Source organism: Elephas maximus, chromosome 21, assembly GCF_024166365.1.
Source record: "Elephas maximus indicus isolate mEleMax1 chromosome 21, mEleMax1 primary haplotype, whole genome shotgun sequence".
NCBI classification, from domain to species: domain Eukaryota; kingdom Metazoa; phylum Chordata; class Mammalia; order Proboscidea; family Elephantidae; genus Elephas; species Elephas maximus.
The window spans coordinates 34,988,423-35,013,293 of NC_064839.1; the positions used below are offsets into that span (position 1 = coordinate 34,988,423).

Sequence of the window (24,871 nt, forward strand, 5' to 3'; positions counted from 1 at the left end):
TATAGACCTTTTGGTTAGCAGCCAAGCTCTTAACCACTGTGCCACCAGGACTCTGGAAAATGGTAAGGCACTCCTTAAAAAGCTAGAAATAGAAATACCGTATGACCCAACAATCCCACTCCTACGTATATACCCTGAAGAAATAAGAGCTGTGATACGAATAGACATTTGCACACCCATGTTCATTGCAGCATTATTCACAATACCATAAAGAAGGAAATAACCTAACTGTCCATCAAAGAATGAATGGATAAACAAATTGTGGTACATACACACAATGGAATACTATGCAATGATAAAGAATAACAACTCCGCGAAACATCTCACAACATGGATGAATTTGGAGGATGTTATGCTGAGTGAAATAAGTCAGTTACAAAAGGACAAATATTGTATGAGACCACTATTTAAAAGAAAAAAAACAAGAAAAGGTTTACACACAGAAAAAAATGTTCTTTGATGGTTTATAGGTATGGGAGGGGAAGGGAGGGAAAAATTACTAGCTAGATAGAAGACACGTGTTAATACTGGTGAAGGGGAAGGCAATACACAATAGGGGGGAAGTAAGCACAACATGACCAAGGCAAAGGCAGACACTGAGAGGAAGACAAGAATAAAGGGCAATTATGGTAATTACTATAACATAGACAATCCTGCAGCAATAGTATTAACAAATGATAATCTGCAAATGGATACCTAGGTAGATAGGTATGCTGAAGAGGTGAGTGAGGGTCTAAGGGAGCACACCCACCTGCAGATATAGATTTGGTTGTGCATATGTTGCATGTAGATTGATATAAGCAATAGAGCACACAAGAGGCACAGTCACGGAAACTTCTTAAACATAGCCAAACACCTCATTGGACAAAGTTCCTAGGCTTGAAGGTGAAGGAAGGACCATAGACTTGGGGAACATCTATGTCAAATGGCACAACATAGTTCATAAAGACAGTGTTCTGCATCCTACTTTGATAAGTAGCGTCTTAAAAGCTTCCTAGTGGCCATTTAAGATACACTATTGGTCTCTTCCTGTTTGGAGCAAAGGAGAGAGAAAGAAAACCAAAGACTCAAGGGAGCAGTTAGTCCAAAGGACTAAGAGACCACATGCACCACAGCCTACATGACCTCGAGACCAGAATTAGATGGTGCCTGGCTACTACTACTGACCACTCTGACTAGAATCACAACGTATGGTCCCAGACAGAGCAGGAGAAAAATGTAGAACAAAAAATCAAATTCACAAAAAAGACCAGACTTACTAATCTGACTGAGACTGGAAGAACCCCCGAGACTATGACCCTAAATCACCCTTCTCACCTGGAACTGAAGCCATTTCCAGAGACTACCTTTCAGCCAAACAATAGACAGGCCCATAAAATAATAACACCGAAGAGGAACATGTGCTTTAGAACAATCAATTATACGCGATCAAGAGAACAAAATCTGCCCAAAAGCAAAGATAAGAAGGCAGGTTGTTGTTCTTAGGTGCCGTCAAGTCAGTTTTGACTCATTTCCACCCTATGTACCACAGACAGAAACACTGCCTGGTCCTGCGGCATCCTTAAGATTGTTGTTATGCTTGAGCCCATTGTTGCAGCCACTGTGTCAATCCACCTCATTGAGGTTCTTCCTCTTTTCTGCTGACCCTTTACTTTACCAACCATGATGTCCTTCTCCAGGGACTGGTCCCTCCTGATAGCATGATGTCCTTCTCCAGGAACTGATCCCTCCTGATAACATGTCCAAAGTATGTAAGACACAGTCTCGCCATCCTTGCTTCTAAGGAGCATTCTGGTTGTACTTCTTCCAAGTCAGATTTGTTTGCTCTTTTGGCAGTCCATGGTATATTCAGTATTCTTTGCCAACACCACAATTCAAAGATGTCAGTGCTTCTTCGGTCTTCCTTATTCATTGTCTAGCTTTCACATGCATATGATGTGACTGAAAATACCATGGCTTGGGTCAGGTGCACCTTAGTCTTCAAGGTGACATCTTTGCTTTTCAACACTTTAAAGAGGTTTTTTGCAGCAGATTTGCCCAATGCAATGCGTCTTTTGATTTCTTGACTGCTGCTTCCATGGGTATTGATTGTGGATGCAAGTAAAATGAAATCCTTGACAACTTCAATCTTTTCTCCATTTATCATGATGTGGCTTATTGGTCCAGGTGTAAGGATTTTTGTTTTCTTTATGTTGAGGTGCAATCCATACTGAAGACTGTGGTCTTCGATCTTCATCAGTAAATGCTTCAAGTCCTCTTCACTTTTAGCAAGCAAGGTTGTGTCATCTGCATAACAGAGGTTGTTAATGAGTCTTTTTCCAATCGTGATGCCCCGTTCTTCTTCATATAGTCCAGCTTTTCAGATTATTTCCTCAGCATACAGATTGAATAGGTATGGTGAAGGAATACAGCCCTGATGCACATCTTTCCTGACTTTAAACTAATCAATATCCCCTTGTTCTGTCTGAACAACTGCCTCTTGATCTATGTAAAGATTCTTCATGAGCACAATTAAGTGTTCTGGAAGTCCCATTCTTTGCAATGTTATCCATAATTTGTTTTGATCCACATAGTTGAATGCCTTTGCATAGTCAATAAAACACAGGTAAACATCCTTCTGGTATTCTCCGCTTTCAGCCAGAATCCATCTGACATCAGCAACAATATCCCTGGTTCCACGTCCTCTTCTGAATCCGGCCTGAATTTCTGGCAGTTCCCTGTTGATATATTACTGCAGCCACTTTTGAATGATCTTCAGCAAAATTTTACTTGTGTGTGATATTAATGATATTGTTCGATAATTTCCACATTTGGTTGGATCACCTTTCTTGGGACTAGGCAGGAAGGGGTAGAAAATCCAGTGGAAAGGAAACAGGGAACCCAGGGTAGAAATGGGGAGAGTTCTATCACATTGAAGGGAATGCAACAAATGTCATGGAACATTTTATATACAAAGTATCAAAAGGGAAACTAATTTTTTCCATAAATTTTCACCTAAAGAACAATAAAAAGTTAGAAAAGAAAAACAGTGGTTGTGAATACTCCAGCATATCTTGGAGTCAAGCAGACCTGGCTTCTGAACCTCCCTTTGCTTATCCTTGAAAAGGGGCTAATACTTACCTGGATAGGGTAGTTGTAAGGATAAAATGGGACCAGTGTCTGGCTTGGTGAATGGTAACTAACTCAGAGTGCTTATTTAAAGTGTGGCAGAGCAGTGGGATTCAGAAGGAGTGTGGCAAACTAAAACAACCAGAGGTTGTCCAGAGTAATCTGTGTGCATATTGCGAGTAGGTGGATTCGTGGCCTTTGGAAATGCTGAAAATCTTCTGCCTCCAGCAGTGACCTTGAGTCAGCCCTATGTCTCCTGAGGCTACCTGGGATGAATGCCACTGAATGCCTATGATCTTAGTTCTCTGACCTCATGAACAGTGAGAGGGGGTTTTGCCCACACACTGACTACAGAGTGGCCCTCTAGCTCAAGATCAAACTTGGAAGCCCCATCTGAAACTTGTTTTGTCAGCAAATACGGGCCCCCAGATCACACTGCTGGTGAGAGGAAGTTAAGTCAAGTCCCCTTCTGCAACTTCTTGGTTGCAATCCTTGATCAGTCAGGGGACTCTTATCAGCTCTTGTTTCCCCTCGGGTAGTTTCCAAAAATCCCTTCCCAATATTCTCTTCTTTCCCTTCCCCACAGTAGTTTTCATGGCCTGCCCTGGGCAAGAGTCAGCCCTGCTTAGTACTGATGACGACGACTTTGCTGTGCTGAATGATGGAACAGTCCAGGTGAAACACCATGTCCACCTGCAGGATGAGAGGAGGACGTTCTCTGTACGTGCCCAGAATGCTGACGGCCAGGAGTCCTTAATCGCTGTGGCTGTTGTGAGCCAAGTTAAGCCTTCAGAGGAGGTAATGTTAGCCTAGAGTTCTGTGCATAGCTATGGGCGTGGGTACTGATCTACACAGGGTAGCACCTGCAGCTACCCAGAGGGGCTGCCAGAGACAGCAGTGGGACAAAGGGCTGCCTTGTGGGTAGCCGCCCTGGGAAAGCCCAGTGCCCTTTGTCCCTTGGATTTTCTCTCCCACCTCCCTCTCCTTATTTCTCATGTCATGCAGGTAAACCACGCCCCCCCAAAAGAAAAAAAATCAGTTGCTGTTGAGTCAATTCCAACTCATTGCAACCCTATACGACAGAGTAGAACTGCCCCATAAGGTTTTCAGTAAGCAGCTGGTGGATTCGAACTGCTGACATTTTTGGTTAACAGCTGAAGGCAATATTAACATAGTACTGCCAATCCCATGAGTCTCTGGGAAGACGGACTGAGACACTTGGCCATGTTCCTTGTTCTGTGTGTGTGTGTGTGTGTGTGTGTGTGTGTGTGTGTGTGTGTGTGAAAATATACACAACAAAACTTATACCCATTCACCAATTTTTGTAAGTATAGTTCATTGACAGTGGTTACATATGTCACATTATGTCACCATTCTCCCTATCTTTGCCACCATTAACTCAGACTCTGCCCTTTCAAGTTCTCGTCTGTGTTTTAGTCACTGTTGTCCATTTAATCTCACACAGATGATTCTTTAAAAGAGTAATTCTCAAAGCGAACATTATTTAAATGAGCTAAATTGTTTCTTTGTTTCTTTTAATTTAATTTTTTGAGTAGCTAATATATCCACTTGGTTTAAAAATTGTAAATATAAAGTTATGCAATGAAAAATCTCTCCTTGCCTGTCTCCATTGGCCTAATTTCCTCTCTACCCCTCCAAGAAAAAACATAGATAGCTGCTGTTATCAGCTTATCTTTCCTTCCAGAGTTTATTTTATAGATATTGAATCAGATATAAAAATAGACTATTTCTCCTCTTCTTTGTGCAAAAGCTAACATACTATTCATATGCCTGCAGCTTTCTTTTTATATTTAATATAGCTATACAATTCTTCACAGATAACCACTGCTAATTTCTCCTGCATCCTCGCAGGCTTTGCCTATCTATATATAAGAAAACATGAATAATGCCTTATTTTTATACCTTTTTACCAAAAGGTAGAACTATGCCCAGCACAAATTAAGCACAATATTAAGCTCTTCTGTATCTAGCTCTCTTCAGTTAGCAGTATATACCAAAGATCTTTCCATGCCAGCACATAGAGAGATCCTCATTCCTCCTTTTTGGAGCTGCGTAATATTCCACTAGATACATGTACCATAGTGTATTTAATCAGCCCTCTATAAGGCAGCACTTGGGTTGTTTCCAAGCTTCCTTTTGCAATAGACCCACCTAGTTCTTTCTCCTCACCTTTAACTCCTATAAATGAGAGAGTGCTGAGGTTTGGTCCTGTGTTTGCACATCTGAGTTAAAGGGGTCTTCTCTTCTTGCAGGAGCAGGCACAGAAGAGCCTCACATCCAAACGTATCTTACGAAGACGCAAGAGAGAATGGGTGGCCCCGCCAATTTCTGTCCCTGAGAATGGCAAGGGTCCCTTCCCTCAGAGGCTATATCAGGTATGACTGTGCCTTCTTCCAAGGAGTCATTGGTGGCTGCAGGGACCCCATCCAGACGCTGAATACTCTGTCTCCTGGATCTACAGAGGGACACCTCTTTCATGAGGGCAGAGTCTGTTAAGGCGATACTGAGGCTTCCACCACTACAGAGGGTTCTTTGCTACAATTGTGAGACATTTGTCACTTTGTCAGTTGCCACTTTCTTTTGCTTCCAGCTCAAATCTAATAATGACAGAGGTACCAAGATTTTCTACAGTATCACAGGGCCTGGGGCTGATAGCCCTCCCGAGGGTGTCTTTACCATAGAGAAGGAGAATGGCTGGATGTTGTTGAATAAGCCACTGGACCGAGAGAAGATTGCCAAGTATGAGGCAAGTAGCCTTTAGCATCCAATGTAAATGTCCCAACAGGGGACAAGAAGCAGGGCCCTGGTGGGAAGGGTAGCCACAAGCTGATCCCAGACCTTTGTGCCCACAGCTCTTTGGCCATGCTGTGTCTGAGAATGGTGCCTCAGTGGAGGAGCCCATGAACATCTCCATCATCGTGACGGACCAGAATGACCATAAGCCCAAGTTCATCCAGGATGTCTTTAGAGGGAGCGTCTTAGAGGGAGTACTGCCAGGTAAGAAGTTTGGGGAGGAGACAGCTATGGATCTGCTAGGCCCAAGCCTGTCCTTGGGTTAAATTCTGGAACCATCTGGAGGTCAGCCCAAATCCTTTAAGTCTAGAAGCCCTCTCTGCTCCTTATTTCCTTGGTTGTGCATCAGATCACTTGCAGTTTTTTTTAAACATCCAGATTCCCCCTGGAAGATTCCTGAACCAGAATGATCCTGCGGCAGATCTCTGGGATCTGTATTTTAAAATTTCCCAGCAGATTCAGATGATCAGCCGGATTTGTGAACCACTAGCTTCATAGCTGCAAAGACCTAGATTTGAATTTTGACTTTGCCTCTTTACCGGCTATGACCCTGGGCAAGTTCTTGACCCTGAGAATCAACCCTCACACTTGAAAATGAGAATAATATCTACCTTAAGTGATTGTGATTGTGGAGATTAGAAATAGTATGAGGATTCTGTGATGTAATGTAAGTAACTACATGGAAAGCAACAAAGGCTGGGAGGTGTTAGAACATGGTTTTTAAGAGAGCTGAAAATAAATTGCCATGGCTGTAGAAAAAGGTGGCAGGAGGCCAGGAGAAGACTGGGGAAGTAGGTGTGTACCAATGACCTCATGAAGACTGGTATTGGCGGAGGAGGTTGCTCCTCTTCCTTCCTCTCTGAGATGTAGAAAACTACAGGTAAGTGTGAATTGGTTAAACTGCCAATAACAGAACCCCGCCCCCCATAAGAAATAGTGCCTTAAACAAGATAGAAGCTTTTTTTCCTTTTTCTTCTTACATTCATGATGTCTAGAAGTAGTCAACCCAAGGTGGAATAGTGCTTCATAATGTTGGGAACGTAGGCTGGAGACCTAGTGGGGCAAAGAGCTGCTTTGGGTGAAATAGTGGAATAGCTTGGGTGGAGTAGCTCCCTTTTATCTTGTTGCTCTGCTGTTTTGGCTTCTGTTCTCAAGGTTATCTCAAGGCAGTTGCTTCTGGAGCTCTAGCCATTATATCTGGAAGGAGGGAAGAGGTGGGAAGAACATACTTGTAAAGACATTTCCCTCAAAGTTCTCCTTTGTCAGAATTTACTGTCATGGCCACAGCTACCTGCAAGGGAGGCTTGGAAATAGTCTTTATTCCCAGTGAGCCTGTGCCCAACCTAAAATGAGGATTCTATTTCTAAGGAGGAAGGAGAGAATGGAAAAAACGGGCACCAACCAGCAATCTCTGCCACAAAGTAGCAGATGAGTCCAAGCCAGTAGGCAAGGAGCCTCTCAGAGTTCCAGAAGTGGACAGGGCTGGACTCAGAGTTGGGAGGGAAGGGTGCTCACTCATCCCTTTTCCTTCCAGGCACTTCTGTGATGCAGGTGACAGCCACGGATGAGGACGATGCCATCAACACCTACAATGGGGTGGTTGCTTACTCCATCTATAGCCAAGAGCCAAAGGACCCACACGACCTTATGTTCACCATCCACCGGGGCACAGGCACCATCAGTGTCATCTCCAGCGGCCTGGACCGGGAGGTCAGTGGTCCTTAGAGAAACTGCTGCCCACCCAGGCTTACCTGGGCTGGGGCCCAGCACTCAGAGCAGAAACTCCTGTCCCTGCCCTCAAAGCCCATGGAAAAGCAGTGGGGACGTAAGTCAGCTGGGGATGGCTGCTGCTGTGTTCACGTACTGATGTCCCACAGCTCCCTTGGGCCAATGGCTTGCTGCCAAACAATCTCATTAAATCTCCTCTGGAGGCTGAGGAGGCAGCTGTAAAATGCAGGCATTTGGTGTTTGTTTTTTTTTTTTGTAGGTTTTCTCATTTCCTTTCAGAATGGCTCACTTAGTGTGCATATTGCCCAGATTTGTCCCTTGTGTGCTACAAAGTAGAATTAGCTCCATGGATATTAGAATTGCCTCCTGTTTCCTAATTAATACCTTTGCCCAAATCTTCACTTTAAGTTCCCATTCTGGACTAGCCAGGGGTCAGGGGGCAATGCCCAGGCTTCCCCAGGACAGGCCCAGGAGAACTGTTTGTACCTGCATTCCCCTCCCCCATAGGACCCTTTGTTTCTGTTCTTTCTGGCAGTGGGGAGGGATGGGACAAGGAGCCAAAGAGAGAACACTGTGTGAAGGGTGGTGAGAGGGTGTGAGAAACACTCCCTCACACCAAAGGCTGTGTTTAGCGGAGCCTGGCCTGAGGTACCCCTCAAACTGAACTCGCAGTGGGCTTCTACTCTCCTTTTTCTTCCCAGAGAGTGCCTGAGTACACACTGACCATTCAAGCTGCCGACATGAACGGAGACGGCTCCACCACCACAGCAGTGGCGATAGTGGAAATCCTTGATGCCAATGATAATGCTCCCACATTTGACCCCCAGGAGGTAAAGCCCCTTCCTTCTTCCTTTATCAAAAATGAAGGCTTAGGGGAAAGGAAGACATGACATTTAGGGAACCTGAGCTTCTGTTAGGGGTGATAGAAAAATCTGGGAGGATGACGGTTAAACAACATGATGAACATATTTAATGTCACTGAAATGTACGTGTGAAGATTGTTGAATTGCCAACTGTTTTGTTACCTATATATTTACTACAATTTAAAAAACAAAAGGAGAAAAAAAAAACATGAAGCAGGGAACAAACACATTTTTTTTTTAAGGATTAAGTTACCTTTTGTTTTGTAGAGAGTGGTTGAATGCAACATTGGTATTAAGGTATCAAAATAAATACTTTTCCATGTGCACAGCTTTCTGTTCCTATACAATTTACCTTGATAAAGCAAATTTATCAATATAAATTTAAAGGCTGCAATATATAATAAATATATTTTACGTTAAAAAAAGGACAAAGGGCTTTTCTTCCTAAGGAAACTCCAGAACCATCCTGCATTGGTTCAAGTCCCAGCCCCTCACTTACTAGCTGTGTGACCTGAGGCAAGCTACTTAACCTCTCTGTGCCCCATTTCCTAATCTGTGAAATGGAGACAATGTTAATAACTACCATACTGTTCTGAGTTATAAATGAGATAATCTATGTAAAGTTCTTAACACAATGTCTAATATATAATAAAGACTCTGCACAAAAATCTTTGTTGATATGAAAACATCCAATTTGCCTTGCCTGGCCTTCCTCAATGAATGGTTATATACCTCCAGTGACAGAGTACTCAGTGCCATTCAAGGTGGCCCCCTTCTTGTTTTAGACAGCTCTGGCCTCTGGGCATTCTCCATTACATTTAAGCCTCGTTAAAATTTTGTTCTGAGCGGCTGATTTCCCAGCCTTCGCACCTGTCCCAGAGCCCCCCAAAAAGTTCCTGGTCAGTGCCCCAGAACAGTCAGGCACCTAGCCCTTCTTGCCACCTTCCTTACACCTTTCTCATCTCATCTAGACACGTGGCTACACGTGGCAGGGGCTTGGGCCACCAGACCAGAGAGATTCCTCTGCATGTGTCAGGCCATGGGTATACGCCAGGCAGTCCAAGATTGGTGTGGGCTGACCAGAGCTATGAGGCTGGCACTTGGGACATTCTGTACCTAGTGTGTGCCCTGAAAACCTGAGAAGCAGGTTGGGTGGTCCAGGAGACGGTGAGGGGCATGGGATTCCCTAGAGTCGGATAAGGATTCACAGCTGAAAAGGGTGGAACAGTCTCTGGATGGTTGTTATCCTCTCAGCTATGAGTATGCTGTGCTTCCCACATTGACAGTATGAGGCCCGGGTGCCTGAGAACGCAGTGGGCCACGAGGTGCAGCAGCTGACAGTGACAGATCTGGATGTCCCTAACACGCCAGCATGGCGTGCCACCTACCGAATCGTGGGAGGTGACGTCAGGGACCATTTTACCATCACCACCCACGATGAGACCAACCAGGGTATCCTGACGACCAGGAAGGTGAGTCGGTTCTGGCTTAGACAAGGGTTACTCCCAGGGCAGCCGCTCTGCAGCTCCCAGGACAAGAAGGCCACACCTGCCCTAACTGCAGGATGCACTGTGCTGGGCCACCTGCCTCAGACCACTCAGCAGGAAGTGCCCTAGGCCAGTGGCTTCCAACTCTGTCCTGCCCTCTCTTGTATGGGGATCCCTTTGTTCCAACTATATCTCACATAGGCATCCAATTCATGAAACAGCTAAGAGTTGCTGATCTAATTGAAGCAAATCAGTCAGTCCTTCCCTCTGTATCCCAGTGTCCAGCAGCTGCCCCCAGTCAGTCTTCTGACAAGAAGGGTCTCCCAACTGTACAAGGTGTCTGTTTATTTGAATTCATGCTTCTTTTGCATTTACCCCATAACACATATCTTGGGGTTTGAATAGTGAAATCTCTAAAATGAGTAGGTAGGCACACTCTTCCCTCTCAAAAAATCTTTGAATAAAGAATGCCCCAGTTTGAGAAGCAGCATTGTATTTAATACTTCTAAATTAAAAATTTTTTTAAGGGTATTCTCAGCCTTTTCAGAGAATTCAGTGTCCTCTTTTTGCAACAAATAGTTGGTAATGCCTCCTTTACATTCTAAAATGAAATTCATTTATAACTTACCCAATCCATAAAATTTCTAGAATAGAATGCCCTAACTGTAAAATAAAGGAGAAATTTACAGCAAAGTTACAGATGATGAAATATTTTAGTATGTAAACCTTTGGGAACGACCACACTAGAAAACGTAAGGAAATGGTGAGTTACTTGCATCTACTTGTAGAATCATCGGAATGCAGTGGATACTGTAGGTCTCCCTGGCCACTCAGATGCTCAAATGGTATTGATGCCCTTGTGGTGATTTTCCAGAGCAGCAAATAAACAACTTTTTGGAAAGTCCTGAGCAAATGAAAGTACAATCTCCCCTCAGAAAATGTATTCCTAGAAAATTCACTGTGTTAAAACAACACCCAGAACTTGGTTTATATGTAAAACATTCTAAACTCCAATTATAAACAAGTTTTTCACACCTATAAATGTCCAAGGGGATATTGAAAAATCACATGCGACAGTAACATTGTAGGACCTGGCATCCCTGGCCCAGCCTATAAGTACCAGTTGTACCCCCGATCATTATGACAACTAGAAATGCCTCCACACATTTTTAAAACACCCCCTAGGGGCTATCACCACCCCATTAAGAACCAGTGCTCTAGAACTTACTAGTCACATTGCCTTTAGGGTGTCTTGAGAGGTCACACTGGATGTCCACTCAGAAAATAGGAAGCTTTAGGGGACAGGGGGCAGCATTGTTGCTGGTAGGGGTCTCATACGGCATCCTTTCCCTCTGACATCTGGAGAACTGTAGGGGGCCTCCTCTCAAAATGGTGGTGCAGCTGCTTCTTCCTCTTCTCTCCTAGGGCTTGGATTTTGAGGCCCAAAACCAGCATACTCTGTACATTGAAGTGACCAATGACAGTCCCTTTGTGGTGAAGCTCTCGACTTCCACAGCCACCGTAGTGGTCCATGTGGAGGATGTGAACGAGCCACCCATGTTCGTCCCACCCTCCAGAGTTGCCGAGGTCCAGGAGGGCATCCTCGCTGGGGAGCCTGTCTGCACCTATACTGCGCAAGACCCTGACAACGGGAATCAGAAGATCAGGTACTTAGGCGCTGGGCTCAAATTCAGCTCAAACGCACCAGTTGTTGGGTGGGCTGTTTATTATGGCCAGCATTTGTTTTGATTACCGTAAAAATTGCTCAGTATTTTCAACACCACTCCTGCACAAGACCTCTCCTTCCTATACACCCAGAGACTGAGTAAGGGCCCAGGGGGCAGGTATTTCCCCTCCTTCTAGTATCTCTGCTGGGACCTCCACCTGCTACTTTAGGTTCTCAGTCATAGATGAGATGCATTTTCCATTTGATCTTGCTTAGGAGCCCAGAGGTCCTGATTCCATTTGCCAGTTGACATGAGGAGGCTTTGAATAATGACACCAAAATTATGAGTAATTCTTTTCACCTTTTCACCTTTTCCTCTCCAGCTACCACATTCTGAGAGACCCAGCAGGGTGGCTGGCAATGGACCCAGAGAGTGGGCAGGTCACTGCTGTGGGTGTGTTGGACCGTGAGGATGAGCAGTTTGTGAAGAACAACATCTATGAAGTCATGGTCTTGGCCACAGATGATGGTGAGAGCTTCCTCCCAGCCCTTCCATAAAGGGGCATCTTTTGTTTCCAGGGGGCATGACACAGCATGCCTTTCTCCCTCCACATCAGTAGATTGTGGTGTGGAGAAGGGATGTCAACAAACCACTACTGGAGAATCATAGGGGTCTTTCAGAGGAGCACTTTAAAGACTGATCCTAGGGTGGCTGGCCATGACACAGAATCCCTAAAACCCCAAGAGTTAAGAGGTGTTGTTACCCTGAGGGCTCCTTCAACCTAAGTTTGTGGGTCACTGAGCCCTGAATTGACCTATCAGTTCCCCTTGTGATTGATTGATAGGGGCTGCCTGGATCAATGTCTTGAGCAAGATTTTAAGGATGCATCTAGGATCACTGGGAAAATACCATGATTGATTAGCGATGTCACACTATAACAGGATTGGGGATGATGGTGGGATTACCATCTCTGGCTTGATGCATAGTAAACCAGGGCCTGGAGGCAGTAGAGAGATTACAGCAGGGCTGTGAAAACAAGCTTCCCTGAAATCGATTAGCCCCAAGATGGCCACTAGGTTTCTCCTTGTGATAGATTGGTAGTGGCTGTTTGGATGAAGTGGCTGCTACTGTACTGTGAACTGCTGGGGGAATTTAACATTGATTCATCAACCCAACCAAGGGCAGATACTGAAAAGGGATCATATGTGTAATTATGAACAGGGAGTCCTCCTACCACTGGCACGGGAATGCTCCTGCTAACACTTATCGATGTCAACGACCACGGCCCAGTCCCTGAACCCCGTCAGATCAAGATCTGCAACCAAGACCCTGTGCCCCAAGTGCTGAACATCACGGACAAGGACCTGTCCCCCCACACCTCCCCTTTCCATGCCCAGCTCATCCACGACTCAGACATGCACTGGACGGCAGAGGTCAATGAGAAAGGTAACTGAGAGGTGGTGGCAGGTGGGTGCCAGCTCTGCTGGGTGGGTGCCTATCCCATCTAGGACCCTGCACATATTCCTGCCCCAGCATCTTATGGGTCACAGAGGTAACCATCTCCTCAGGAAACACAACCAAATGCTATTTATTAAGCTAGTGCAAGCCTTTGGAATTACATGGGGGCCCGTAAAGACCATTCTAGCCCAACCACCTTACTTGTACAGATAGAAAAACTGAGGCCCAGAGAGAGGGAGTGACTCACCCAGTGTCACATAGTTTGAGTCAGGATTCCAACACTAATAATAGCCAAGGGGCAGTGGTGGTTAATTGGTAGAATTCTCACCTTCCATGCAGAAGACCCAGGTCAGTTCCCAGCCAATGTACCTCGTGTGCAGCACCACCTGTCTGTCAGTGGAGGCTGGTGTGTTGCTATGATGCTAGACAGGTTTCGGTGGAGCTTCCAGATTAAGATCACCTGGAAGAAAGGTCTGGTGATCTATTTCCAAAAAACAGCCAGCGAAATCCCTATGGATCACAGCAATCCAAACCACAACCAATCATGGGGATGGTGCAGGACTGGGCAGCGTTGCGTTCTGTTGTACATGGAGTCACCGTGAGCTGGGGGCCAACTTGACGGCAGCTAACAATAGTAACAGCTAACACAGGCTAAACATCCTTACTATGTGCTAGACACTGCTTCAAATGCTTTGCAGAGATTAGATTACTTAATCTTAACAATCCTGTGAAGAAGGGACTATTGTCACGCACATGCATGCACACATACACACACATATATACACAGTTATTTTACAGAAGAGGAAATTAAGGCTTACGGAAGCTTAACTATCTTGTCAAAGGTGTCATGGCCAGACGATGGCGCCAGGATTTGAGCCCAGGTGGTTTGATTTACCATGATGCTCTGCTGCCTACCATTTAATGAACCCTGGTGATATGCAAGATTTTTTTTTTTTCCTTATTTAATATTTCTGCCACCATCTGTGGTCAGTATTTTTGTCCTTATTTACAGAGGAGGCTCAGAGAGGTTAAATAGAGTACCCAAGGGCACAGAGTGGGTAAGTCGTGGAGCAGAAATTGAAGCCAGGCTTTGACTCCAGAGCACCTAACCCCCCGCCCCCACTCCTCTCATCCACTTCTCCATCCTGCCTCCTTCTGATCTGCCATCTCTGAGGTTCTTAGCTTTCAGTGGGTTTATAGTTGTCACAAGGACTGGAGAAGGGGTCCTATTAGCATCAGGTGGGTGAGGACTTGCAGTGCATAAGAAAGGTAGGTAGGTACAGCACCAGGTGCCAATAAGGCTCCTGGGAAAACTGCATCCCCGTGGTTTAAAGCATTGCCCCTTCCTCTTGGGGCTAGGGAGGAAAGTGGGGAGCCAGTACATTCAGGCTCTGACTCCCCACAAAAAAATACCCAATTTCCGTTATTGCTTGTAAGCCGAGTCCAGAAAGGACTCAGGAGACCTGTTTCAAACAGCTGCATTGTCTCATTTTTAGGATGCCTGTGATTTGGATGTATACATCCAGCATCTTTCCTTTGAGGAGCCCAAGTTGGCCTCCTATCACCCCCTTGTGGTCTAGAAGCTATTTTTTTCTTCACTGAATGTACAATGTAAAAGCTTGGACTCTGGAGTCAGAATGCCTCGGTTTAAGATCTAACTTCTCCATTTACTAGCTTTGTGACCCCACAAAGTTACTAAACCTCACTGTTCCTCAATTTCCTTATCTGTAGAATGGAAGTCAATAATTGAACCGAGTCCCATATAGTTATTGTGAGGATTAAGTAAATGAATATGTGAAAAGCATCTCATCTGGTATAAATGCTCAGTACCTTTCTGAGGCTGCCATCATCACCACCGTCATTTCCCAACAACAATCCCAGATCTGGCTCAGTGGAAGTGTGAGCCTGATGGCCAAATCCCAAGGGTACCAATGCCTGATATTGATACTTGGCTCTTGGTTTTAATTTAGTTTTTCTGTCCCTCTTTGTCCCTGTTGACAGGGGAATTAACCCAGACTCCACCCCTGTGTGACCTTGGGTTAGTATCTTGACCTCCCTAACACTCAATTTCTGCATTGTAAAACGAGGGTAATAATAGTAGCTACTTCTTAAAGATGTAGTGAGGATTAGAGTAAGGCCTGGCACATAGTGTCAATTTGGCCTCCATCATCATTAGTCATCAACTGAGGAATCAGCCCAACAGCATGGGAGCAGGATGGTGGTAGGGGTGTTTGGTGACATACCTAGGTTGGCCTCTGTGCGTGGTGTAGACCAAATAATCAGTCTGCAGAACTATCTCTGCCTGCCGGTGCTAAATGGGCATAGGTCGAATTCTCCCTTTGGGCCTTTTCACTAAGAGGGGCTCAGTGGGTGTGCAGGGCCCTTTAACTGAAAATGCCTTGAGATCAGTGCCAAGATCTGCAGGGAAGGTCTTGGGGGGTAGGTGGGTTTGAAATGTGGGGGTTGTTTATAATTGCCCCTATGATTGGGGGACACAATTTGCATTTAGTGGTGGGGACCTGCAGTGCTTGGGAAAGCTCTTTATGCTAAAATATAGTCCTACTCAAGCCTGTAGCTCCACTTTGAGAAACTTGGGTGTAAACTGAAGGATGCCATGTACAGACCTTCCTTCAAAGATGCCCCTGTTCCCAAAAATACTCCCCCCTTCCCCCATTCTAGGACTGCCACACAGTTTCCCCAGAGTGGGGCCTATTGTGTGGCCTGCACTGAGGCTTGGCTTCTGCTCTGTGCTTAGCCAAAATCTGCCACTGACTTGGGCCTTTGAAGGCCAGTTAGTCCAGTGCCCATTTCCAGCATCCCTGAATCTTGTGATAATACATGCTAGCATCCTATCTGATCCTCTTTAAGAACATCAGCTATCTACACAAGACATGTGTCATTTAGATTTATAAATAACTGAATACTCACTTTGAAATATAAGGGGTTTCATATATTGAATTCTATCACAGTATTTTTTTTATTGTAAGAACAAGATGCTGCAATAATATATAATAGTAAACTTAAAAGTAGTGAAATAGGAAAATAGGTGGCCAGTTAACAAGAATATTAACAGATTGAGTAGCTAGATCTCTTAGGAAGAATACTGTATTTTTACACAAATAATGCATGCCTTCTAACATTTGTTTGCCAACCACTCCCCCCCACCGCCAGGTATTTTTGTAAGTGCACTAAATGCTAATTTTTTTTTCTCTACAGCAACATGTAAAAAATATTGGCATAGCTGCACTTAGGAAAATACAGGGGGAGGGAGCAGTTGGCAAACAAATGTTGAAGGTATGTATTATTTGCATAAAAATAAGGTAATGTGTCCTGTTTGAGGCAAGGAACAGTCTAGCAGCTGATGGTGCTGAGAAATTATTGGTCCTGTATGACATCATTTCCATGATGGCAGATTTGGCTTTGACTAAATATCAGTTTTTAGCACTTGGCCAAATTCTGCTTTTGGGCTATTTCTTTCCCTTGCCCAGATGCAGGGCTGTCTCCCCAGTTTCATCATGGTATACTCTGGTCTCCCCACATATGGTATCCCAAGGCCAATAAACTGTCTGTCCACCCAGGAGACACAGTGGCCCTGTCCCTGAAGAAGTTCCTAAAGCAAGACACATATGACGTGCACCTTTCTCTGTCTGACCATGGCAACAAGGAACAGCTGACGGTGATCACGGCCACCGTGTGTGACTGCAATGGCCACGTGGGGATCTGCCCCGAACCCTGGAAGTGGGGTTTCGTCCTCCCCATCCTGGGGGCCGTCCTGGCTCTGCTGCGTGAGTACATGGATGCAGTAGTTAAAGGAGCTGATTCTAGCTTGAACTTCTGGGACTAAGAGGCCACCAGCATTGCCCATCTGTTCCTTGAACTCTTAATTCTAGGAGTGTCCATCAGTCAGTAGATATTTATGGAGCTTCTGAAATGTGTCAGGCTTTGGGGATACAGTGGTGAGCAAACAGACTTGGCTCTGTCGTCCTGGAGTCTGGAGGCTAGGGCAGTAGTTCTCACTGTGTGGCTTCCAGGCCAACAACATTAGCATTACCCAGAGTTTGTTAGAAATGCAAATTATCAGGTCCCACTTCAGACCTCCTGACTCAGAAAGTTGGAGATGGAGGTCTAGCAATCTGTGTCTTAACAAGCCCTCCAGGGAACTCTGATGCACCTAGAGTTTGAGAACTAGTAGTCTAGTGAGCATAGGTGTTTAATTAAAATTAAGTCTTTGCTCTAAAGGTAGAACCTATCGCAGTTGCTTTTTCTACCTTCTAATCTGGCCCTTGCACAGAAAACACACATTTAGTTAGATATGAATACAAAATCAAGCTTTAATTCATTGAACATACTTTTTGGGTGGTGCAAACCATTAAGCATTCAGCTACTAATCAAAAGTTTGGTGGTTTGACTCCACCCAGAGGTGCTTTGGAAGAAAGGCCTGGTGATCAGTAGGCATTAGACATATAAGTCTTGGGTTCAGGTGTAAAGTTAAGCCATTGAAAACCCTATGGCACATAGTTCTACTCTGACATACATGGGGTCACCATGAGTCAGAATCGAGTTGACAGCAACTGATTTAGTTTCTTTCTTTTCTTTGTTGTGTGCTAAACAATTTTTTGGGTGCTGGAGATACAGCGCTTGACCAAACAGGAATGTCAAGATGGATGTGAGATCTGCGGTTCTAAACAGGATGGCCAAACCAAAAACCAAACCCAGTGCCATCGAGTTGATTCCGACTTATAGCGACCCTATAGGACAGAGTAGAACTGCCCCCATAGAGTTTCCAAAGAGCACCTGGCAGATTCAAACTGCCGGCCCTTTAGTTAGCAGCCTTAGCACTTAACTACTATGCCACCAGGGTTTCCAATAGGATGGCCAGAAGGGGATATTCAAGTAAAGACGTGAAGGGCTAGGAAGCAAATCATGCAGATATCTAGGGGAAGAGCGTTCCAGGCAGAGGGAACAAGTACAGAAGTCTGGAGGCAGGACTGTGCTAGTGTGTGGAAATAGCAAGGAGGCCAGTGTGGCTGGAAAGGACTGAGAAGAAAAAGTACAGGAGAGGAGGTCAGAGAGGTGATAGGGGCAGCGCATCATCATGTCGGGCTTTGTAAGCTGTTGTAAGGACTTTGGCTTTATTCTGCTTGAAATGGGAAGTCAGCAGAAGGTTTTGAGCAGAGGAGTGATGTGATGGGACTTAAATTTTACAGAATTTCTACTGAACAGACTGTAGGGGGACCAGGGTGAAGTCAGCGAGACTTTAGCAGGCTGTTGCCATAATCAAGAACTGAGGCGATAATGGTGGTTCAGACCAAGATGGTAGCATTGGAGATGGTTAGAGGTGGTTGTATTTCAAGCTATTTTGCAAATACCCAGATTGATGATTCTAGGACTTTTAGCCTGAGCACTTGGAAACATGGCATTTCCATTTACTAATTGGGGAAGGGTGATGGAAAGGGCCACTTTGCCAGGCCAGTCTAAGTAGGGATATCAGTTGGCATTAGACACTTGGGTTCAGGTGAGGAAGAAAAGGAGAAGGGAGAAGTTACAGTCTAGTCCACATGGGATGTGTATCCTGAGACTCTGTGGACTCCCAAAGAAAGCTAGGTCTGTCTTGTCTGGTCAGAAAGTCAGCAGTTTATCAGCAGGCAAAAAAATGACAAACCTAAGCGGTGGCTGTGACCTCTTACATCAAACTGCCTTAGAGAGGGCCAGAGGTTAACTGAGAATAGTCATGGCCGTCTGAAAAAGCAGCCATGCATTAGTTGGCCATTCCCCCCATGTACAAATAACGTGGCAACCTTGCTTTAACTTAAAATCTAGGCTAATTTAGGGGCCATCTGATGACTAGAAGAGTCTCATTAAAAGGTAACGTTTGCTGGGAGATCCCGGTGCCCACAAATGAGGATTTTTGTAAGGACCAATACTGCCAACATGGGGAAGACTGACAGTAAATAATATAGAATTATAGCTGGAGGGAAAGAAGTCAGAATGATTCTAGGAGGAGGTGATATTAAGCTGAAACTTGAAGGATGAGAGTAATGTATAAACACAGAGAGTGTTCCAGGTAAAAAAAAAAAAAACAGCCTACATGAGGTTCTAAAGTGGGAAACTGCATGGTATATACTTAAGGAATTCAAAGGAGGCTAATGTGGCTAGACCTTTATAGGTGAGTCAGTGGGAAGGCTGGAGATAGAGGTAGGGGCCAAATCATGTAGGCCTTGATAAGGAGTATGGGCTTTTTCAGGTACAAAGGGAGCCATTGAAGTGTGTTAAGCAGGAAAGGGATGTAATAGAGGTTGTTGCTCTGGCTGAGTGGAGGGGTCTAAAATTAGATGGGGCCCTGAGGGGTTGGGGGTCTTGGCCAGCCATACGGTTGTAGGGAGGTGAGTATTTACTCCCAAACTCTTTCAGTCCTCCTGTTGGTGCTCCTCTTGTTGGTGAGAAAGAGGCAGAAGGGTAAGGATCCCCTCCTGCTCCCAGAAGATGACACCCGGGACAATGTCTTCTACTATGGTGAAGAAGGGGGTGGCGAAGAAGACCAGGTAAGGCAATGGGAGGTCTGGGGGTTGGAAATGGGTGCCCTCAGGGCCACTGGCAGGGATGGCTGGGCCAACCAACTGACCATGTTGGCTACATTGACCAGACCGTGTTATGAAGCATCAGTCTTCACATAGGATCAACCACCAACTCTCCTCTTCCAAGAGGGTGTCTGATCCATTTCTGTGGTCTCTTTGGCTCCAGTCAAGCTGACCTTGAGTCTGTGCTTAATTTGAGAAGGTAGAGGAGGGTGGAAACTAGGGCTTTCAGAAATCTCTGACCTTTATCTTTTAAGACCTACCTATGTACCCAAGCATCCAAGTGAGGTGAAATGTAAATGATAAAGTGGGGAAGGTCCTTCTCAATCCAGTTCTGCATAATTTTCATAAAGGACTATGACATCACCCAACTCCACCGGGGTCTGGAGGCCCGGCCTGAGGTGGTTCTTCGCAATGACGTGGCACCAACCTTCATCCCCACACCCATGTACCGTCCTCGTCCAGCCAACCCAGATGAAATTGGCAACTTCATCATTGAGGTGAGTTATGGGGGGCAGTCTAAGACAGGTAGCCCTTTGTTCAGGCCTAGCACCTGCAGAATAAGAGAAAGAGCATTGGCTCTGGATTCAAATTCTGGTTCCACCACTGTCTTAGTTTCTTAGTACTGCTATAATGGAGATACCATAAGTGGGTGGCTTTAAAGAACAGAAATTTATTTTCTCACGGTTAGGAGGCTAGAATTCCAAATTCAGGGCACCTGGTCTAGGGGAAGGCTTTCTCTGTCCTTTCTGGCAGAAAATCCTTGTCTTAGCTTCTTCAGTTGCATTTTACAGCGGAGGCAATAGAAGCCCAGGTTCCAGATGCCAGAGTCACACAGCTGGTTGGTGGTTGCTATGGATTGAATTGTGTATTCTTCTTGGCATTCCTTGGAGATCTCCAGGTGGCATCTTTCTTTCCACCATTCATGCCTACTTGCCTCTGTGCCTAATCTGCTCTTTTGTATCTCAAAAGTGTTTAATTTAAGAACACCATACACTGATATGGGCTCTTTAACATAACAGAGAAAACCCTATTCCCAAATGGGATTACATTCACAGGTATGGGGTTTGAATTTACAACACATATTTTGGGGGGACACAGTTCAATCCATAACAACTACCAACCAGCTGTGTGACTTCTGGCATGTCCTGTAACCCGGGCTCCTATTGTATCCTCTGTAAAACTCTAACTTGCAGAGTAGTGAAGTATAGATTAGGAGTGATTGACGCGCTTATTCAACACATGTAGCAGTTGTTAGGTGCCTAGACTGGGGCCAGGCAACCTGGGTTTGAATTTTTTAAGATCCCAGATGATTGCAATGTGCAGCAACATTTGGGAACCTCTGCTACAGATTGTTTTCAGGATTAGGTGGGTGAGTACCCAGAGCAGTGCGAGGCCAGTGGTCCCCAGACTTGCTTGCACGTTTGGAATCACCTGGGAACTTTCAAAAATACTGATGCCTCTGACCTCTACAGATGGTGATTTAATTGATCTAGGATGTGGCCTGAGCTTTGGGTTTTTTTAAAAAAAGATCCCCAGGTTATTCATGTTTGGAACCACTGGCCTAGTACATCACATTTATTAGGGAATGATAGCTGTTTTTGCTAATAGCTACTCATGTGTCTCCAGTGTAATTAACTCTGGTTGTACATTGATTTATCTGAGGAACTTTGAAAAATATCAATGCCCCAGGCATCTTTTTTTTTTTTTTTAACTTCCCATGATTCACATGTGCAACCAGGGTTGTAAGACGTGAAGGGCTAGGCACATAGGAGATATATTACACAGTCTAGCACAGCCTGGTACCTAGTTAGCAATCAGTAAATGGAGGTTTTTAGTAACAGAAAAAAGGAAGAAAATTGGTTGAAATTTAAAACTGGATCAGGGTGTGGGAAGCAGCAGTGGACAGATGGACACAATGGGTGGTCAGGGTCCCTCACCCTGACTCAAAACCCTCTGCCTCAGTCTTCTCTTCAGTAGAGAAAGAGGGAAACTCAACTCTTTACCCTTCTTGCCTGCTAGAAACAGCTTGGTGGTGAGACTCTGTTCTTTAGTCTGACCATATTTAAGTGTGTTCTGTACAAACAAACACTTTCGCACAAACAGGAAAGCTGCTCAGGGCACTTGGTTTGGAGAAGACTCCTTAGCCTTGGAGCTAAATACCTGGGGCCTTTCCCTCCAGTTAGATGAAGACAGTTTCCAGACCATCTGCATGTTGGGCATTTTTGTTGCAAATACTAACTCCTTTAATCCTCACAGTAATGTGGAGTAGGGGTCCTGTTATTACTTACTTTTACAGAGAAGAAAATAGCGTTCAACTATATGCCAGGTAATATTGTAATAAGCCCTTCACATATATTTACATATATTCATTTATTCTTCTACCACTGTATGAAGTATCACCATTTTACAGATCAGGAAAGAGAAGCATAGAGGTTTAAGGGACTTGCCCAGGGTCACAAAACTAGTACGTGGACTCTGAGTTCTAACTCAGGCTGTCTGATTTCACAGTCCCCACCCTTGACCACTGCCACTGGCCTGGGTAGCGCTGAGTACTTGCTGTATGCTGGGTCCCATGCTATGTACTTTATATGCACTATACACACCTCTGGAGTCCCTGGGTGGTACAAACAATTAACACTTTTAGGTGCTAAATAAAAGGTTGAAGATTGGAGTCCACCCAGAGGTGCCTTAGAAGAAAGGCCTGGTGACCTACTTCTGAAAAATCAGCCCTTGTCAACCATATGAAGGACAGTTCTACTTGACACACATGGGGTTGTCATGAGTCAGAATCGACTCAACAGTAACTTTTTTTTTAATGCATCTCTAAAATTAAAGGAGGGAGAGATGGCCTCACAGATGAGGAAATGTAGGCTCAGCGAGGTTAGTCAACCTGCCCGAGCTCTCACAGCTGGCAAGTGTCAGAGTCCTTCTCTCTTAGCCATCTGTTCTCTGTTGCCACAGAACCTGAAGGCAGCTAACAGCGACCCCACAGCCCCACCCTATGACTCCCTGTTGGTGTTCGACTTCGAGGGCGGCGGCTCCGATGCGGCCTCCCTGAGCTCCCTCACCTCCTCGGCCTCCAACCAGGACCAAGATTACGATTATCTGAGTGAGTGGGGCAGCCGCTTCAAGAAGCTGGCGGACATGTACGGTGGCGGCGAGGATGACTAGGCCACCCTGATAGCAGGGCCAGGAACTAAACCTCAAGCCACAGCACCCTCCTCTAAGTGGTCCCAGGTCCCCTCTTCAGCCAAGGACTTTGGAGCTTGTTGAGAAGTGGCCTTAGCAACTTAAAGGGGAGAGTCCGTGAGCCTGACTGTCAAGGAATCAGTGTCTAAGCCTTTCAAAATGGAGGGATGTGGGCAGATTGACTTTAACCCTGAAAACCTCTCAGCCTAGGTCAGGGTTGCCTTGGAGGTTGAATTTCTGGGAGTTTCTCACCTGCCATAAAATGCTCCACCCTGTGTCCTGGGCCTGGAGAGACCCTGACCTTCCTATGACCTTCTCTCTGGAATGGACCCTTCTCCTTAAAAAGAGGCCTCTTCTTGTAGCCTGATTTGTTTTTTTCTTCTTCATCTTTTTTTTTTTTAATACTATTTTCAAAAAGTTAGAGGCAGGTCCTCAACCGTTCCCTTGGGTCCTCCAGAAACCCAGCCCAGAGCTGCTGGGTTCACTTCCTCCCTGCCTCCCTCTCTCATCTCTAGCCCCTGAGGCCTCCTGTTTAACTCAGTGGATCCCTGTTTTTATATGGAACACGTCTAGGTTGCCCTTTGTTTTTTATTTTCCCTGTTGTGCGCTGTAGATGAAGGGTGATGACAATCGTGTAAATGTACCAGAACTTTTTTATTAAAGGAATTTTTCCCAGAGGTGCCAGGGGAGTGAACTCTTTATAATAGCTTTATTAAGACATAATTCACATACCATACAATTTACCCATTTAAAATACGCAATGCAGTGGTTTTTGGTATTTTCAGAGTTGTTCAAGGGAGGGGAAAACGGTTTAACCCTGCTCACTTCTCCAGTTCCTCCCGGTGGCAGAGAAAGCTCAAGATTAATTAACGTCAACATGATGAACATAATGTCACGGACTGTACATGTGGAGATTGTTGAAATGTCAAACTCTTTGTCACATACATATTTACCACACACATACACGTGCCCAGGTGGGCCCAGATGGGGATGGTGTAGTGGTGAGGGCAGGGGGAGTATACCTGGGTAGCGCTTCTCCCTATAAATTCAGTGCTACTTTTGTATGTGAGAGAACCCACCAGAGTGACAGGTGAAGTCTTTTCTGGAACAGTGGCTGCTTTCTCTATGATGCAGTAAGTGAAGATTTCCTCTTCTGTGCTATGGGCTCTGTGTTGAAAGGCAGAGACTAGCAAGATCTGGAGTCTCTGGGTAGTGCAAGTGGTTAACATGCTCAGCTGCTAGCTGAAAGGTTGATGGTTCTAGTCTACCCAGAGGTACCTCAGAAGAAAGCCCTGGCAATCTGCTCCTAAAAGGACACAGCCATCGAAAATCATATGGAGCACAGTTCTGTTCTGACATACATGGGGTTGCCATGAGTCAGAATTGACTCAACAGCAACTGGGTTGAGTTTTTTGCGGGGGACAGATCCAGCTCTGCTACTTCTTAGCAAGTCCCTTAACCTCTAGATACTTCACATTCTTCATCTATAAAATGGGGAATTTTGTGGAGATTAAATATCTAAAAAAATTAAAAAAAAAATATCTGGCACATGGTAAATGCTATTTGTTAGTTAATTAGTTAGTTAGTGACAGCTACCAATTATTCAGTACTTTTTAGGGCCAGATAGCACTTAAGATTATTTCCGTTAAACAAATCCTCACAGTCGCCCTCTGAGGGGATTTTCCTCCTTCAAAGAATGGCCTCATTGTATTTTTAAAATCACACCTGATCATCATCAAAATCAAGCAAAACAGAAAATTAGAGAACTCACCCATGATGTCAGTGACATTGAACATTCCTGACAATACCAGGGCCCATACGCAGGAATACGAAGGAAGAGGCAGCAGCGACAGAATGATTCTATTTGTGTCTTTGTTGAAATGGAATTTAAACTTTTCTTTGCAAATAATAAGAAGAAAAGAATCTAAAGTGAAGCTGAAGAAATTGCTAAAGTTGAAATAAATGTTTCCTTCCCTTAA

General features: G+C 44.9%; 1 protein-coding gene across 3 annotated transcripts in view; it reads left to right on the top strand.

The window, feature by feature from the left end:
* The window catches only part of CDH3 (cadherin 3), a 44,508-nt gene extending 20,405 nt beyond the window's left edge, over positions 1 to 24,103 (top strand). For 2 of the 3 annotated variants that reach the window (XM_049864547.1, XM_049864549.1), the window contains exons 3-16: positions 3,695 to 3,906; positions 5,382 to 5,504; positions 5,720 to 5,875; positions 5,982 to 6,126; positions 7,457 to 7,632; positions 8,352 to 8,480; positions 9,800 to 9,985; positions 11,426 to 11,667; positions 12,050 to 12,195; positions 12,889 to 13,113; positions 16,704 to 16,910; positions 19,537 to 19,667; positions 20,054 to 20,200; positions 22,665 to 24,103. In XM_049864547.1, the coding sequence (XP_049720504.1) occupies positions 3,695 to 3,906; positions 5,382 to 5,504; positions 5,720 to 5,875; positions 5,982 to 6,126; positions 7,457 to 7,632; positions 8,352 to 8,480; positions 9,800 to 9,985; positions 11,426 to 11,667; positions 12,050 to 12,195; positions 12,889 to 13,113; positions 16,704 to 16,910; positions 19,537 to 19,667; positions 20,054 to 20,200; positions 22,665 to 22,874 (2,435 nt within the window). In that variant the 3' untranslated portion in view covers positions 22,875 to 24,103. The remainder of the gene's footprint in view (positions 1 to 3,694; positions 3,907 to 5,381; positions 5,505 to 5,719; positions 5,876 to 5,981; positions 6,127 to 7,456; positions 7,633 to 8,351; positions 8,481 to 9,799; positions 9,986 to 11,425; positions 11,668 to 12,049; positions 12,196 to 12,888; positions 13,114 to 16,703; positions 16,911 to 19,536; positions 19,668 to 20,053; positions 20,201 to 22,664) is intronic. The other variant, XM_049864548.1, reaches the window with a different exon arrangement.
* The last annotated feature ends 768 nt before the right edge of the window (positions 24,104 to 24,871 follow it).